Source organism: Amphiprion ocellaris, chromosome 16 (genome assembly GCF_022539595.1).
Source record: "Amphiprion ocellaris isolate individual 3 ecotype Okinawa chromosome 16, ASM2253959v1, whole genome shotgun sequence".
NCBI lineage: Eukaryota > Metazoa > Chordata > Actinopteri > Pomacentridae > Amphiprion > Amphiprion ocellaris.
Window position 1 is genome coordinate 24,244,288 of NC_072781.1, and position 19,315 is coordinate 24,263,602.

The window sequence follows — 19,315 nt, forward strand, 5'->3', positions numbered from 1 at the left end:
TTTTATTCATGTGCTAACATAACTGCACAAGGGTTTTCTAATCATCAGTTATTAGCCTTTCAGCATGATGAGCTAACACAATGTAGCATTAGAACACAGAAGTGATGGTTGCTGGAAATGTTTCTCTATGTATGTAATGTACCCCTATGTAGATACTCCACTAAAATCAGCCATTTCCAGCTAGAATAGTCATTTACCACATTAAAAATGTCTAGACTATATTTCTGATTCATTTAATGTTGTCTTCATTGACAAAAATTGTTTTTCTTTCAAAAATAAGGACACTTCTAAGTGACCCCAAACTTTGGAACGCGAGTGTAAGCATCTTTTTGGAGCAGGTGTTTCCACTTTTTTCATTGTATTGACCTTTAAACAGCAGGAAATATGGCCGATACCAGCTGACATGAAGGACGAATGACAGTTTTCCTGATTGAAAACAATTCCTGGAGACTTCTCTCCATTTTTCTCTCAGAGGCCAATTTTCTTCTTCTTCTTCTTCTTTGAAGATTTTTAGCAACTGGCTCACAACTGGTCTTGTGTCCAGCATCTTCTACTGTGTTTTTACATCCAAGTGTAATACAGGATATTATATAGTGCCACCTCCTGAGACAACGCAGCCTCCTTTATTCACTCATCTGTTATTAAATTCACCTGACAAATACATGGAAGCACAATTTACACTCTTCCATTTAAATCTGAGGTATCATTTTCCATTAAGATGGAAACAAAGTGTAATGAGTTGACAGTTCTGTCTAAATAAATCAAGAAGATGTCAGTAGAGGTAAAAGGAACGAAGCTTGAGAGTTACCATGACAACACTCCAAATGGCAGTGAGGCTTTTAGAAAGCGAGGTGTTAATACATTAAGTAAAAAGATACACACTACAGTTTATTCACACAAAAGTACGTTGAATGAAAGTTAACATACTGAGTATTTACAACACAGTATGGAACGCTGCTTTCAGTTTCTTCCAGTTTGTCACGTGTAATGTAGCTTATATCGCCACCCTCTAACAATATTACATGGGTCATTCCAAAATTAGAGGACATTTTACATCCCACCCATCAAATTTCAAATAATCCATGTACAAAATACTAAAACATGCAGTTGTTGTGTAAATTTACTTGTCCTGAGACCAAATCTAAAAAACTAGGAGAAAAGAATGTTTGAAAATATTTTCAAAAAATACCAAATATGTCTGGAGTTTCCCGTAAAATTAGTTTTTCTCTTGTCCCACCCCCCCCGATGACCAAATTGAATCTCAAATAAAACAGTTTGAAATTTAAACCTCCTTTTTTGGTATTATTTTTTTCATTAATGTCTCTTGTAATTGGGAGAACATTTTTTTAATCAACATAATATTATAAATAATAATTATTATGCATGGAAATGTGTCCCACAACAACCCTGTTAGCATAGCCTTTTTAACTGGTAGAAAAAGAAGAACACAGTGAATCACATGATGCGCTGGAATTAACATCATCTAACAGTTTTCCAAAAGAATGAGTAGAGCAAAGCTATGTCCTCTCTTCTATATTTCATATTTTCATAACATTGTCAGCCTTGACTGAATGTCTCACTCCACCTCATACTATCAGGATAAGACAAATTCTTTTTACTGTTTTCCATCAGTAAGTTTGTCCTCTTGGTCAGCAGTAACATCTAGCTAAATATCTAGCTTCTACTCCTGAGAAAAAGCTAACATTAGCTTTAGCTACCCTGTTACTGTGATTAGAGTAGGGTTAGCAGACAACAAATAAAACATGAAAGAAAACTTGTCCCATTGATGTGTAAGCTGAGCCAATCACGCCTCTGATAGTTTATTAGCTATTATTGATGAATATGTAGCAGAAAATTGTAAAAGAGAAGGTTTATTTTACAAAAATGTTAAAGCCCAATTGTTCTCCAATTCTGGAATGACCCACACAGCTTAGTTTATTTGCTCCAAAGCAGTAAAGGAAAGCAAGCCTTCGCATTTTACTTTTTAAAATTCTTTTTGTGACATTTCAAAAGTTTCCTTCAAATTCATTTGACAGTAGTCGGAAACACGGTTTGAAATCAGGGAGTTAATTATGAAATGTGTTGATAATTGAGGACAATTCAAAGCAAATATGGCAATAAAATCAGTGTAGATGTAAGCCAGCAGAGCACTGACTAGTGTTCTAGTACATATGCAGTGAGACAAACAGTACAGTGATTGTTACAGAGGCTGAATCAGACTCCAACTAAACCACATATTATAGCCTTTAATCATCTATCAGCTCATATAGTTGTAACATGTTTATATGCCCCAAACCCATTTCACCTCCACACTCTGATTCACAGAATATCAATTTCAATCACATCACAGCACAATGACACACAGTGAGGTTGTGGGCAGAGCCCCTGTTGTTACCTTGTGGTCCCCCATGCAGACATTGGGCCCAATGTTATCATAGACTATAGACTTCTCCTCATTTTCAGGCTGCAGAGACACAAAATCAAACGTTGTGTGATGGAAACGTGAACAACAGTTGTATTTGTTGCATGAAAGGAGCGTTGGACATCGTGCTGCAGGGTTACACCATAAAAACACACAGGATGCAGCGTCAGCAGTACAGTGTTTGTGTTTACATGGTACAATCATTACAGGCTCGTGTCACGTTTTATGACACGGTCATGGACGAGCAATCAAAGCAGCAGCTTCATTAAACGCAATTAGCAGGATCATGTTGTTGGTCTCAAAATAAAAGTCACCTAGAATCGTAAAACGGGGAGATTAAAGAACGTCTATATAACCAGCCACAGCAGCAGCTTCACTTTTTGTGTGCGGTTGTGAAATTAACAGTCAGGACAATGACACTTTGTTTAGGTGCCGATAAAGTCCTTATTATTTTACCAATAATGTCACTCTTTGTAGTTAATCTGTCATCTGGATAAGATTTCTGGTCAAGATACTGTATACACTATGACCTGTTCAGTCTGAGTCATGGTGGAAGTATTAGGAAAGGAGTAAGGAAGACAAATTTAAAGTGAAAACTTAATGTAACTGCTAAGTAAGTTAGATTTTACTCAGCACTTTAGATTTACCTCAGGAACAGCCATTAGTGAAATTGAGCCAATTTATAGTTACAAAAAGGAAACACAGTGACCGACAGAAAGTGAAAAAACTGACTTTTCTAAATCATGTTACACAACCATTTAAACAAACTGGAGTTCTCATCTGGAAACAAGTCAGGAAACAGACATTTGTTTTCCTTCAAAGTTAACTTAGGACAGATTCTCCCAGCAGCACCTCGAGGATCTCTGCAGTTGTAACTTCAAACTTGTGCACGGTGCAGTGGAGAGAAATGAAAAGCAGGAGTCATTTACACTCGCACTGGAATCTGAGAGCACCTGTCAGAGAGAATCGCGTTTCACAATCACTTTCTGCACACAAAGAAGCCGTTTCCCCACTCATACATGGATCTGCACACCGAAGTATAAATCACACTTGTCTGGTTGAACTAAAGACTTTTTAAACAGCCCCCCACTCCCACCCCACACACACACACACACACACACACACACACACATACAGAGAGAGGTGATGGGTGCTACCAGTTGTGACTTGGTGAGCTGCTTCAGAAGAAAGAGACAGAGGGGTTGAGAATGAACCATAAAGCGAAATCCAAATTAACTTCAGACCAATCCTGCAGTGGAGCGGGGTCAGCACACGGTGTGCCTCCACCTCACTACCTTTTCAAGCGGGCCACGCACTGCCACCTCTCTATTTGTCTGGCAGCCGGCCCCGTGCCGCTGCCTCCCACAGCCCGAGATACATTCATCAAACACACACTTGATAATTTACAAAGGCAGCATAAAATTGTGGATTTTCGGGCTGCATAATCTTTAGACAGATAAACAAATTACCCGGGGCCCTCCGGCAGAGAGGGAGCGCTCGCTCGACTAAACATTCATTACCGGCGCTCCCGGAGCTGGTGCCGCGGCGTACAGCCAGCGGGTAACCTTTGGCGTGTTAGGGCTCGGCAAGCAGAAAATAACATGATGGCGAGTTAACCGACCGTGCCATGATAGATGACGCCTCACGCCGGGCTGTTTACAGGCCCATGTCTCAACAATCTGTAATGCTCAGAGCCAGAGAGTGTGTGCTCAGTGAATCATCAGCCAATCTGTGAACACACTAACTGTTCCACTCTGTCCCTGCATTACAAGCAATTAGCCGGCGCTTGAGGGGAAGAGAAGCAAACAACAAACCAGCTGCGTGTGTGAATCACCTTTTACATAATTCTGACACATTAAGTGGGTGAAACAAACATTTTAAAATGCTTTACAGGCTCACTGTTTTTAACAACTCACTGTAATGCAGTGAGCAGAGTTATTGTTCCAGTCCAGTCCTTGTGATGCTTCGGTCAGTAAAGAAGAAAGATCAGGAAGGAATTTCTCATTTATCAAGGACAAAAGAAAAGCAAACTTCCCAAGCAGCCCCCCCTGCTGTGGACTGGTACTGTACAATACACTGCTGCATCCCTCTCACACACATTAACAGATGAAAGCCTGGGTGTTCCAGCACTGAAAAGACTCAGGCCTCTAAAGACAAAGTTGAGATTCCTGAGTTCAGGGATCTAAAATGCTAAAATCAGAAATCATGCTGGTGGTGATAGCAGCCCTGCAACTCAAAGAATGTTGTCTTACAGAAATGAGGGGTAAAAAAAATCTGGGAAAACACTGCTTGGCTGTGTGGCGGATCTTTAAGTAATCCAGCAAACAAATTAGTGAGTCAAGAGTGAACAGACTGCAGCATCGGCTGTAGGAGGAGGAGAAGGAGAGGGGCATAGAAGTGGCAGATTGGCTGGCGTTTATAATGCTGGGATGGATTTGAAGCCGGGCGGGGGCCAGCAGGGTTCGACTCTCGGGAGGACGAAGACAGATCTGTGGCTTTATGAAGAAGATGGGGCCCATTGGAACTCTATAAGTGCCAGGCTATATATACTGTCTGGGTGGACCCATGGCTTAGCGCTGCAAATTAACATTCAAAGACACCTCATCCTTCCATCTGTGAAGTGACAGAGGAGGGGAGGGTAGATCAAAGATGATGGAGTTGTAGAAATAAGATGAGGCATTCATAAAAAAGCTTGCATTTTAGTTGAGGGAAGAGTGGTGATGTTTTGGTTAAATATGACGGAATCTGGCTTCACAGTAAAATTGGATAAAGTCAGCAGGAGTTTTGCTCACCTTCAAGACCAGGTCCCTGGCAAAGGGAGACATGAGGATTCGGTCACACCAGGCAGGGCATCTGGTGTTCATGTACTCCTTCCCCTGACTGCTGTCTTCACTGTACGGATAACTGAGGAGACACACAGGCAAAACAGAAAAGCTCACATGACAAATATTCATGTATATTCAAGTGGTATCCAAGATATACTGGATTTTATTTCTAAGTGAAGTGATGCACAAGGGAGCCAATAAGGAAACCAATAAAAATGATGAATCAACAGGGCTTCAGAGGAGCAATAAATACGAGATGTTATCTGAGAGACAGAGATCAAGATGTTTTCCCCAGAAAACAGGAGGTCCATTAGTATGACCAATCATCTGAGTAATCTCTTGAATCAACACACATGGATGGCTCAATCAAAGCAATCCTTCTCTGCCAACTGTACAGGTTGTGTGTGTTTGAGCGAGAGAGAGGGAAAATAAAAAAGTACGAATGAAAGCGATTTAGGCGGAGCGGGCCAGAGGGAGACTCAGTTGCCCATATGTATAGCTGCATCCCTACACGGTCATCAAAAACAGATTAGGTGCCGCGGCAAATGGCCAAGAGAGATTGTATCTTGGAACAGCAGGGAACAATCGCATGATTTAAGCAGCGGCAGGGCTGGACTCGGGCGGGGAGCCATCGAGCTGATACAGATTTACATTGTTGAGAATTCAATTTGCCCCTTCGGCTCATCAAACTGCTTCAGATTTACACGCCACCAATCCAATTTGTTTGTCGGCGCTCATCAGGATGTAAGATCGGGCTTACATACTGTAATACCAATCCAATTTGCTCCTTCAGTGCCACGCGTGCTAACCGTAGCATTACACAAAGTGCCTCTTCTCTGAGGATGGTGATATCCTAATGATAAAATAAACACACATACTGGGCTTTTGATTCATCACACTTGCCAAGCTCTGATAGCTTAATTGGACTTTGTGCTAAAGCAGAATATGCATCTGATTGTGGTTCCCTTCAGGTTTTTTTTTGCATTCAGAACACTCTGTAATTGTAAGTGTTACAACTACTGTTACTACTAGAGATACTAACATTATGCTCATTTTAATACTAGTTAGAGAATGGTAGTTTCGCCTGTTAGCAATGGATGTAATTTCAACCAATAATTTCATCTTCTCTAATGAGACCTGGAAAATGCAGAGCCCACTGTTTTCAGGTCTCACTTTGATGGCAAAGAACACAAGAATGCTGCTTTTTTTTTTTTTTTTTAACAATTTTATATGAGCAGAACATTTGGGGGATCAGGGGATCATCAGAGTGATCTTGAAGGGAACATGAATTGAGGAGTCATCCTCTGGGAAACATGAATGTAAGAATGTCTTTTCTGGGGAGAAGGGGGACTTTTAACTTCAATTCTGTGCTGGTGGTAGAGGAACGAGAGGATCGTCTGAGGACTATGAATGCATGTACAAAATGTCATGGTAGCTCATCTCATAATTGTCAAGGTATTTTATTTAAAGGACCTGTTTGTTGGATTTAGTGCCACCAAGCGGTGGGAGAGCAGATTGCAAAAGAATACCCCTTACCTCACTCTTCTCCTCCCAGCATACAGAAGAGTTAAGATGAAAGAAAAAAAAAAAGAAAGCCCTTCTCTAGAGTCCCTGTTTGGTTTGTCTGTTTTGAGCTAAGATGGTAGATGGTGGTGCAACATGGAGAAGTCGTTGAGAGAGGACCTGCATCCTTCAGTAGATATAAAGGGTTCAATCCTTCAGGTTCTTATTTTTATGTGAATAATGAAAACATTACTCTGCCATGGAACGTAGCAGAGTTATATTACTGTTCAAAACTTTGGGGTAACTTGGAAATGTCCTTATTTTTGAAAGAAAAGCACTTTTTTTCAATGAAGATAACATTTAATGAATCAGAAATACAGTCCAGACATTGTTAATGTGGTAAATGACTATTCTAGCTTGAAATAGTTGATTTTTAATGGAATATCTCCATAGGGGTACCGAGTCTCATTTCCAGCAACCATCACTCCTGTGTTCTAATGCTACATTGTGTTAGCTAATCGTGCTGAAAGGCTAGTTGATGATCAGAAAACCCTTGTGCAATTATGTTAGCACATGAATAAAAGTGTGAGTTTTCATGGAAAACATGAAATTGTCAGTGACCCCAAACTTTTGAACGGTAGCGTATGTAACGAGTGGGGTTGGTTTGTCCATCTGTCTGTCTGTTCACATTACCTAATAATAATAATAATAATAATAATAATAATAATAATAATAATAATAATAATAATAATAATAATAATAATAATAATAATAATAATAATAATAAATTAACAATAAATTTATTTATAAAGCGCTTTCAGTCAAAAATGATATTACTCACTCAAAAACGGACTAATGGATTTGGATGAAATTTTCAGGGGAGGTCAGAAATGACACAAGGACAAGTGATTAGATTTTGGCAGTGATGCGGCTTTTAGTCTGGATCCATGGATTTGTTAAAGATTCCTGTATTGCTAGATAACAGCACGATGTAACTATGACTGCAAGTGAACACTACGTCAGCTGCGATCACATCATTGCGATCCTACTACAAATAACCGCTGCAATAACCGGTCGGAAATTATACGACTGAGCTTTTCTTGTTCTGAATATTACATTACATTTCTAGACTGGCGAGCTGTTCAGGGTGAACTCTGTCTCTTTGCCCTATATCAGCTCCAGCCACCCCGCAACCCTACAACCACTCCTCCAAAGCTCTCTGCAGCTCAAGCACACCAGCTCAACTATAACTCTGCTGAAACACTGTAAAATGATTCTACACCACACAATAATAAGTTGCAATATAGGAGTAACTCAGTCACACTTGTTCTAACCAGAAACTGATTCGCTAGCTGACAGGATTGGTTCCTTGGGTTTGTTTTGTATCTGTGTATTTGAGACATCAGTACACTGCATTTTCAAGGTGGAAAAGCTCAGCCATCATGTTTACTGCTCATTTCGATCCTGATATGTCCTTCGCCATACAAAAAACACCATGAAGTTAATTCTTAATTAAAAAGGCGTCATGTCGTCCTCCTCTACTTGAAAACATTACATTCAACAGAAGCAGCAACAGTCAGTCAGCATTTTGTATAAGGGAATAAACAAGTGATATTTACTACCAGTGCAAATTACAATAGTTTTCTGTGACTGGCCAGTTGAAGCTGCTGCAGCTCATTAATCATCAAACATTAGGATACTAGTTATCTCCTCTGCTGCCATCTATTTGACTGTCTTGATCAGTCCTCTGGTATTCCTTAGTGGACCAACTTGTGTTAGACTGTGTCGTTATGTATTGATAGATGTGTGGTGCAGGCAGTTATGTTGTGTACGTAAATTCTATATAGATACATCATTTTATTCTATTTTTCAGTTCCTTTTCCACATCAGGCCATGCAAAATAAACAAATAATGAACACTGCTCCGGTCAAATATGCACATAAAATGAGAGACTTATGTTGATTATTAGTTGGTTTTATTGTGAATTAATCACTGGAATGTAAATCTGCTTGTTTTTTAACCTGTCAATCAGTACAGTTCTTGATCAAATTTGCCCTACGGTGCTTGAATATGATATGAAGATTGGAGCTGTAACTAATGTTTGTTTTAATAATCAATTAATCAATAATTAAAAAAAATACTCAGACTGATTATCAGAATAGTTGACAACAAATCAATTAATCCATTACTATTTATTAATGAAGCCCAATGAAGATAGCAATACCTGTACTGAAACTCTACAGTGGTTTTATTCAGTAGGAAAATGAAATCCGTGGCATTAATCCTCAGCCACACACATTCACAGAAAAAGAGATGTGATGGCTTCATACCAGTGATACAGTAAGCATTTTTGTAAATCCTAGACATGTGTGTGGGTGTTTTTGTGCATGGGGTTAAGGCTGGGGCATGAGGTGGCCTGACTCATGCACCACTACACACAGAGCCCGCCCCCCCACCAGGTGTACAAACAGACCTGCAGAGAGCTACTTAAAGAAGTTCCCTGCCTCCAATTAGCATTAATAGCACTTAAACCATGGGGGAAATGCATGGGGTTTTGGTATGCTAATCAAAGGGCTAAAGCAGTGATCCTGGGATAAAAGAGAGCATGAAGAATAGGATGAGTGAAACAGAGATGGACAGGCAGGCAGAGGAGAGGGGATAAAGACGGATCAGACAGAACGAGGCAAAGTGAGGGTGGAAAAGAGCAAAGTCTTCAAAGGGCTTGGAGAGCTGCTCGACTTCAGGGTGGCCTGAATGCTGCTGCTTCCTGAGGGATGGTCCCGGCCTTAAACAGCCCGCTGAACAATCCTCCTATCTGAGACTCTGTTATAGCTTTATTGACTAACAAGCCAGGGGTCATTTTGGTGTTAAAAAAGATTGAGAGAAAATCAAGTTTTCCCCCTCACCTCCTTCAAACAATGAACTCCCTCTTGATAGCAAACTTCCCTGGGCACTTTGACAACAAAACTTTGCTATCGTTCAGTCATTTTTGATGACAGCCTGCCATTGTAAAAGCTGATTAAAAATACTCAACAATGGTCATTAAAGTGCCATTCTGCGTCCCTGTGTGTGCGCAGGTATAAGTTGTTCCTTTTACTGTTTTACCGCACCCTTCATTGGGTCCAATAGAGATAACAAGTCTTAATGCAACAGCAAACAGTCGAATGGTGCGCTGGGGCCAAAGTGATTAATGTGTCCGATTAGCGAGCTCACAAACTTATCTGGGAAGGTAAACGGTCGAAGAGGGCGTGTGGGCTGGAGGCCGTCAGCTCATATCAGACACTCATTGCCCGCAGAAAGACTAATTACACTAATTAATGAGCTGAACTGATAACTACAACAATTGTGTGTCTGGATCGGAGGGGGTGTTGCACTTCAAGGAATCCACACATAGAAAACGAACATGGAAACAGCCACAGACGTGGTTTTTTACCAACTCTGGCCCTAGGGCTAATACTACCAACAGAGAGGTGTAAAGGAAAAAAGAATGACTACAAACTTTGGATATGTATGACCTTCAGTTGGGTCAAACGTAATAAATAGATCAACAGTTACAATATAAGGTCGTGTCTCAGGAGTAGAATAATTTGTTGGTGGTAATGTAAGTATAGATGAAATGGCTGACATACTGCCACTTTATTCTCACCTGAATGCTAATAACACAAATTTGTTCTGCTACAGTTTAAGATTTCTTGCAAGTGATTAGGAATTACATTAGGAATATACATCTCTCGTCCTGCACTACAGCACCACAGGGAAATTGTTTTAATTTTAATTGGCAGTACTCAAAATCTAAGTTCATTTAGTAATGTGTATAGTTTGTTGAGCTTAAAGCGATTTCAAAATATAATCAGCAAAAATGCAATAGCTTTGGATGTGTTTTCTACCTAAAAGTAAAAGGGTGAACAGTTTGTCCTCACTGTGGGGTTCATGAGTGTTTATCAGCTAATACAATGTCGCAATATGCATTGAATTGTGTATTTTGCCAAATTCAATCCGTTGAAACACCATTGAACACTGTGTCCTAAATCCACACTGCATACTAATACTGTGCAGGTTTTGAGGATGTGATACATTAACTCTGCAAAAGTGACAATATCAAGTGACAGACAGCATGCAAAAAAACCCCCAAAAAAACCAAATACAATAAATTTATGTGTGTTATTGATGGGCACTATTCTCTTGCAATGCTATGCACAATGACTAGAATAGAGAGGCTGCTAAGACGCAACGAAATTAATAAAAGCTAACTGTTAAAGAACACCTCAGAAAAAAAACAAAACAAAACACTACATTGTTGTAAAAATGCTTTGTTGTTTCTTGTTAAGTCTAACTGGCAAGGGCATCCTAAACTCACAGCCTGACTGTCATGACAATTCTTGCCATCCTTTTTTGAAGTTATCTTTGTGTTGCATGCTTAATTATTTAACTAAAAAATTCAAATCAGTATAATACAAAGATTAATATACAGTATAAAATGTGTATACTCAGCATGTATTATGAAAGTATGACATAGGCTGTTTAAAGGGGAGCCATGATGCTTTTCCGAATTTTCTGTCACATGCGTAGTACTACAATGTCAGATGTTCATATTAAACATGGCCAAAGTTTCAAATAATGAGGTAAATGTTGTTTACATTGCCTTTTTATACTTTTGTGAGAGGCAGATCTATTTTTTCATATAATCATCTGTCACAGTTTTGGCACACTCACAAAGAACTGGCAGTGCTGCTCACAAGTGCTGCCACTCAACGGGCTTCCAGGAATTGCCCCATCAGATGAAACTATGGACTGTATAAACAGATGGATTCAGCCACAGTGACGTCACCCATTGATTTGTGGACTAACATTAGGAAACCTTGAGTTTAGCATTTGGCTGTCACCATCTTGAGCTTTAAAAGTGCATGTGACAACTGAGGAGTAGTGACCGGGCAGCACAAGTTAGCCCCATCCTAAAACATAAAATGCCTCATCATCTATTTTACTATAAATAGTAACATAATTTACAGAATGAACATGGTGCTGTAATGAAGGAGACTAGAAACTAGTGGTCAACCATAAACTCATTGGGAAAATGATCACTGAAGTAAGAAGTCCAGTGAGAAGTATGCTCATTTTCCCATAGATTTCTATACAATCAGACTTTTTTTTTCAACCAGGAGTGTTACCCCCTGCTGGCCATTAGAAAGAATGCAGGTTTAAAGGTTTGTTTCAGACACAGGATGAAGAGAGGGTTAGTTTAAGACATATAAGGATCTTTTAAATCATGCAAAACTATTCTAAAGAAGTCCAAAAATAATAATAATATATATATATATATATATATATATATATATATATATATATATATATATATATATATATATATATATATATATAAGCATAATACATCCCCTTTGGCTACAGTTGCACATATGCAAGTGTGATAGCTAAAAAGACCAGCACAGTGCTGCCTGTGCCTCTAAATATACTGTACACTCAAGAGGCTAAGGCTTAAAGGTGACACTACTTTATTTATTTATTTATTGTACAAACTGGACGTTAATAATAACAAAGGGCTGAAGTGAAAAAGTTACAGGGGAAAAGTTTAGGATATCTCACTGAAATCAGTGCTGGATAATGACGCAGACACTAGAGACAGTCTGAAGTATTTGTCCTGGTTATTGCTGTCTACATTTTTACTGTAATCACATTTAGTGTAAAGCTGAGGTAAGAATACAATTTAGTTCATGTCAATCCACTCTTTTGTGTTGCTGACCACTTCACAGATGATACATGTGCCTTCGGTCACATATCGAAACCCTCTAGCAGTCATGGAGAGCCCATTCATTCATGCTTGTTCTGGGGTTTAATGTTTGACTTGGCTGCTGGCACATTACTCATATGTGTCGCGGCCAATGTCAGCTTGTTTGTCTAGCAACAGTAAAAACTGGCGAGGTGAGCAGAGGCCCAACCTATGGTGTGTCACTCAGCCTCACCCAAGGGAGGGAGAGGCCACACTACATGTATTACTGTATTATACAGATTACAAATCTGTCATTTGTACAACACCATAACGCTGAATTGATAAGGTTTTTCTAAACATTAAAACAATGATTAAAGTTCTAGATACCATTTAGAAAGATAAAATACTGTGCATGAATCCTGTATTTTGTTTTGTTGGCATGCCGGACCAGGTACATGTTTCCACAGGACTGGACACTCCATGGATTGCTAAATGCCAGACTTCTTTGTCCCACGTTCTCTTATCTCCAAATCAAAAGCTATTACCTTGTTCTACATAATGACAAATAAGTGACAGGCCAAACAGTGGTGGATTCACTTACTCAGTATATAATGAGGGCAATATAAACTTGGGAATATAGGTAGAACAGGAAGCTAAAGATAAGAGTTATCGTATCAGCAACATGAGGTCAAGGGTGCTAAAGAGCATCATGGGATGCTGGAGTGGCCACTGGCGAACTGGGATTGGCTAAAAAGTAAAAAACTGCGGGTTTCGAGTGACTTGCTGCCTCTACAGCTATGTTTGTTTGCCGTTGTCAGGGGAGGCTTGGCAAAACACAACACATGCACACACACACAGATTCAAAAAGATCAGCCAAATGCTATCAATAAAGCTGAATGTTTGCTTCAGTTTGTAGAGCTGGGAGGCTCGCAGGCACAACATTGGCATAGCGCAGTACAAACAGAGTGAAATGCCATCAGCAGCTCATGGTGTACAGCCTGCTGGGGTTCGACTATGACAAGCTCTGGCCTTAGCTGCTCTAACTAAAGACAAGAAGATGCAGATGGCATCCATTTACTCATCTCTATGTAAGACTGTTTTTAACAAAACCTACTCAGTGGCATTGTGTCAGACAAGAGGCAACAATACATGACAGTGGACAATCTTCAGCTATTATCGCCACAGTGGCCCCTCATCATTTTCACTGGCTCTCTAGTAGTTAGAATGATGGATGCGCTGCTGCTTGTAAAACAATGTTCCTGTTCAGTAGATCAGCCTGTAATGCTGGGTCCTGTGGCAGCGCTCAGCCAACACAAGCTGCACACTTACAGCGGCTCGGACACAGTGCTTTAACCAAACATTGTCATTCAACTAAATCTGTGGTGCTCCTTAAATGGAGTCACGTGCCTCTGCTGCAGTATAGCATGGCTGTTCACAGAGCTGAGAACAAGAGGCCTCCTTCATATATGATGCAAACAGAAGGGATGTAGAACTAACGTATTCACAATCAAATACACACACAGAGAGGGTGAGATCATTCGTACAGGCCTTGAGAGCACAAGGGTGGAGTGAAGAGTGCTGTTCACAGAACAAGGACAGTGACTTTATCCATCAATGTGTGCACTTCCTATGAGCTCACAAGGAGTCTCAAGGAATTCTCTGCTGTTCTGACAATTCACTCATATGTTCTTATTAGCAGTTATTGAGGAACTGGCAGGTAGCCATTTGTGTCACTTGACTAAAATCTTCTCTCAACTGAAGGGCAAAGTCATTCTGCCTGGCATCAGCTTTCAATCCTCCCCCTTCCTCTTTCATGAGCATGTGAATGTTGCAGAGTTTCTCAGCAGGCAAGTCACTTTTTGGCTTGTCCTCACAGACCTGCAGCTTGGTAAAATTTACGCTAACATGCCAAGATCAGCTCCAGGATGCTTCCAAAAGAGAGGAAACACAACTGTTTATCAGTTTCTGCCTCCTAACAGGCCTCATCTCCTGACCACTGTGCCACACTCTGCTCCTCTGCTTCTGTCTAGACTTGACAAACACAAGCACCCAGGACTGAAGCCATCCCATTCCCTGTAACACCTTCAGCTATCATCCATCCATTACCTATGCACCGCTTAATCCTCATAAGGGTCGTAGGGGGGCTGGAGCCTGTTCCAGCTGACTTAGGGTGAAGGCAGGAGACACCCTGGACAGGTCACCAGTCTGTCACAGGACTACATATGAGGACAAACAATCACACTCACACCTCAGCATGTTTTTGGACTGTGTGTGGGAGGAAGCTGGAGTACCCGGAGAAAACCCATGCATGCACAGGAATGCAGAAAGGTCGCAGGTCCAGGCCGGGATGCGAACCGGGGACCTTCTAGCTGCAAGGCAACAGTGCCAACCACCTTCCAGCTAGGTCTCTCTATATGGATTTAAAGAGTGGTCCAGATAGGTATTGAAATAAACAACGTTTCTGTAATTATTTATATTCAACGTTAAAAATTCAGAAGGTCCAATGCTCAAATTATACTTTGTGTCCATGTAGCTACAAGAGAGAGCATGACGTAAGGTGGCAGGTTAATAATAAACTCACTTTATTGATCTGTTTTTGTTGATTTAAGAGGTTTGATAGGGCTATTTATTTTTATTCATGACAGCAGTATTGTTCTAGGGATGACAATATGACTGTTCAGTCCACAACCACAGTCTAGACTCAAATATCCTAATGACTAGGGTGCTTTGCCTTTACGTTTTATACAAATATTCATCCCTGATAGGATAAATCAAGCTGACTTTTCTCTAGTGCTACATCAGGTCACACTTGGCCAGCATATAGAAAATCTGTTAGCATGCTAACATGCTCAATAGAAGAGGCCCATGTGCAATTTCTCTATGGACTGCAAACTGCAGCCAGAAAAAAATATTACATTCTGTGTCAGTAAGCATCTGGGATGATCCGACATTCATGTGGAGGATCATCAATGGTTATGAAAGGTGGTTCCCTGCCACGGGGAGGAGAAACAGCAGTTTTCACAGTGGAAGAGCCGCAGCTTCCAGAACTGGATAAGACATGTCAGGTCAGGAGTGCACCAGGAGCTTGTTCAATATTTTCCCCAACATCCCCGTGGTTGTGCACTGGGATTTAGTCCCTGAGGGTTGGACTGTCAATGCAGAGTTCTTTTGTAACATCCTAAGATGTCATTACACCACTAATGTGCTTCTTCAGTCTAACGTGTCAGATTGTTAAAACACTGCAACAGCAGTTGAAGGATGAAGGACAATGACTATGATTTCCCTGCTCAATCGCCTTTCCAAAGACCCATAATTAGTGTAAACATGTGCTGATAGAAATCAGCAGTGCTTTTAGTAATATTATAGTAAAAAAAAAATAAAAATAATACATTTTATTTATAGGTGCCTTTCAAAATGCCCAAGGACACTGTACAAAGCAAACAAAGTTAAAACACATTCACATTAACATTACAAAACAAAAATAGATTCATATAATAAAAATGTATTATTAATACTAACTGTATATGATTAGTACCCTTGTGTTGTTTACCGTAAGTATTTGTACCTTGGCTCTGCTCTCCCTCTTTAGACTCATGATATACCAGCTATCATTTCTACTTCTGTCTTTTCCTATCTATCCTCCCACCAGCTTCCACACCATTTTCTTGCTTTGAAATCACGCATGATTTGTCCATTGATAGAGTTGTGCCGCTGCTCTGATGTCACTCAAAATCCCACTCAAAGCCCATTCCCAGTAACCATGTTACAGGCAGAATACATTCTCCCTCTGCTCCTTCACTATTCACTGAATTTCTTCTAGAAGCTGGGGTCCCGATTCAATTTTTGCATCGATCTCGTGCAAAAAAACTGTAACAAAATCAGATCAGAGGAGTACTAAAAGCTTTCTCCTAAATCAATCAAAATACATGAATAAGTTACTGGTGCCATAGCATGTTTTAGGGGATATTACCTTAGTTATGCCATTTCAAATATGAAATCAAAAGTACCATAATCTATAGTAAAACCTGCCATTATTTTAATTGATGGTCGTACTGCAGCCTATGCAAAGATCGTGGCATGATGGCTGGCTGTAGTCTCATATATTACAAGAGTGTCTAAATAAATGATTAGTTTATGATTAACCGACTAATTCTCTCTCAGATCACTGGTTAGGAAAACTACTAAGCATACACAGGTTTCTGTATGAACGTGTAGCAGCCTATCAGTGCACAGCAGCCGACTGGCTCCAGGTCCAACTGTGGCAAGGCCTGGGCAAATTCCTCACCCCAGTGTCCAAGTACTTAGACGTGTCACGACCAACTTTGACAGATGACTTCTTGAAAGTAAAGAGATATGCATTTTACAGCTTGAAGCTAAAGGGGAGAATTCATGAATGTATGTACGGGGACAGAGATGAATGTCTGCCAACACTGGACGTCCATTCTGAAACTGAAAGGCAGCTGCTGGCCGAGGATGCTTCAGCTGTTGTTACTGCTGCAGAAAGCTGCAGATATTATTTAGTAAGTTAGTGCTGCTGCTACAAACAGCACGTTCATCAGTCACTTTATTATCCAATCCTTAGTTCACTCTTGACAGCATGTCTCATTTTGTGACAACTTCTTATCTACCATCAGGCAACAGACAGAATTAACTTGCAGATTAAATGTTTGTGACTCATATTGATTTATAGATTGGAACTGAAGTGAGCCGTGCATGTGCATGTGCGTGTGTGTGTGTGTGTGTGTGTGTGTGTGTGTGTGTGTGTGTGTGTGTGTGTGTGTGTGTGTGTGTGTGTGTGTGAGTCGGTGAGGGTGTGTTCTGATGGCCTGCATTAAAAAGAGTAATAACCTCACAGATGGCGAGGGGCCGGTCTGGAGCAGGCTATGAGATGGAGAACAATCGTTGAGGCTTGATTGCTCAAGGAGCACAAGGCAGACCTGACAGGGGGAGGGGCACCAGGATGTGTGTGTGTGTGTGTGTAGGTGTGTGTGTGTGTGTGTGTGTGTGTGTGTGTGTGTGAGAGAGAGAGAGAAGTGGGTGGAGGGGGTTGTTTAAGTTTAACTAGACCACTGCTACCCTTTACAAGGCTGACAATGATGTGGTTTGTCGCACACACAGAGTAGATCAAATCAAATTTCATATGCTGCTCCCAGGTTTCATCTATTTGATTCATCATCACCTCAAGTATGTGGAAATCATTTGTATTCTTCCACAGCAGCACATTCATTCCTCCCTGTGGAGAGATGATTCAGTATTATATGGATAGGTGCAAAAGTCAGCCAGTGTAAAAGGACAATAAATCCACCTGTCACTTATGCAAAGTGATGTAAATGGGGTCCCTGATTAAGACACAGAGTCATTTAAAAAACAGGGACTGGCAGAACCTTGACACACTCAGTCTCCAGCTCTCATCTTTACACATGTACGCTCACACTCAAAGCCACTCACACATACACACGTTCTTTGATAGTTCTATGTATCTCAAGCCCTTACACACACACACACACACACACACACACACACACGCACACACCAAATCCCCCGCCGCCCTGCGCCTGCCACTAGAGCAGTTTATCAAGTAATTATTGTTTGATTACAGCGTTTCATTATCTGCACTGATTGAGTCACAACCGACGGCAAAGGTCAAGCGCCATTAACGCGCTGCTCCCGAAACATATTTCCACGCCGGCCGCGTGTTTGCCCTCCCTCTCCTGTGAAAGGGCTAATTGCAAATGCATTTGTTTGAGGAAGAGGAGAGGAGACCACCCGCTCCGATCTCCCTCAAGTCCCACTGAGACAGAAATATCAACGCTGCCCACAGCCTCACACAGGGACACACACACAGCACACACACACATTTATACGCAGATACACATGGGAGCAGTTTGGGAGCGTATGCAATCATACTTAACAAGTGATAGCCATCAAACACAGATCCACCAGCTTTCATAAAACCATTTTGGACAATAAGCTGGTGATTGACTACTTCTGCTTTTACAGATTAATAATGAGTCCTTGTGGCCAAGATCTGGGCAGCAACATCACTGCATTTACCAACATGTGAGAGCACGATGTAGATAAAAGCCTGAGCCTGAGGGTTCGCACTTTTAGCAGTAGTTGTCTTTCATCTGCCATTTTGTCATTGTCAAGTGAAAACAATGCCTCTATCTGAAATTGGGAATTTTGGACTGTCTGATCAAGTCTTCCTTTATAATTTGAGAAAACTGTTGTAAAAACCCCAACAGAGCTGAGAAGTATTTTTCTTGCCTCAAAAAAAAAAAAAAGACCTTTTAAACATACACACTTATCATAGTAAAGCAAACACTTATTACCCTGTCTGTTATGACTGTTGAGACCGACTTGGTTATATGAAATCCATTATTCTTTTAGTCCTCATTTTTGCGTGTTTTAGTGCAGACTGGAATAACAATTAATAACTGGGATTATAACTTTGGCATCATTGCTTCTCAACAGATAATTCTAAATTTCAGTGGTCAATCTCCAGTCTTTAATCAAAGTGCCTGAAAGTTTAGGTTTAGCGAATATTATTCTCCATTGAAAATCAAGTTGTTTTTTTTTATTTAAACTTGTAAACACATCAATATAGTGTTTTTTATATGGTACAAAACATAATCATATGTGAAGTAAGCTGTCAATGTCATGGCTGAACATTTCCATCTTGAAACTGTAGTTTACGATTACACGGATTTCAATTTAGAGGATTTCAGACAAAAACCTAACAAAGCAATCGTGCCAAATTGCAGGGTGGGGCTTCCTGTATCATTATTCTTCTTCAGAATTGGATTCTGATTCGAACATGCAGGGGTGAGTGGAGAGAGG

The 19,315-nt window shown here is 40.5% G+C and overlaps 1 protein-coding gene across 2 annotated transcripts in view; it reads right to left on the reverse strand.

Moving 5' to 3' along the window:
* LOC111565432 (inositol polyphosphate-5-phosphatase A) overlaps positions 1 to 19,315 on the reverse strand; it is a 164,945-nt gene that overhangs the window by 1,887 nt on the left and 143,743 nt on the right. For both annotated transcript variants that reach the window (XM_055018715.1, XM_055018716.1), the window contains 2 exons: positions 5,215 to 5,326; positions 2,396 to 2,464 (listed from right to left, as the gene is read on the reverse strand). In XM_055018715.1, the coding sequence (XP_054874690.1) occupies positions 2,396 to 2,464; positions 5,215 to 5,326 (181 nt within the window). The remainder of the gene's footprint in view (positions 1 to 2,395; positions 2,465 to 5,214; positions 5,327 to 19,315) is intronic.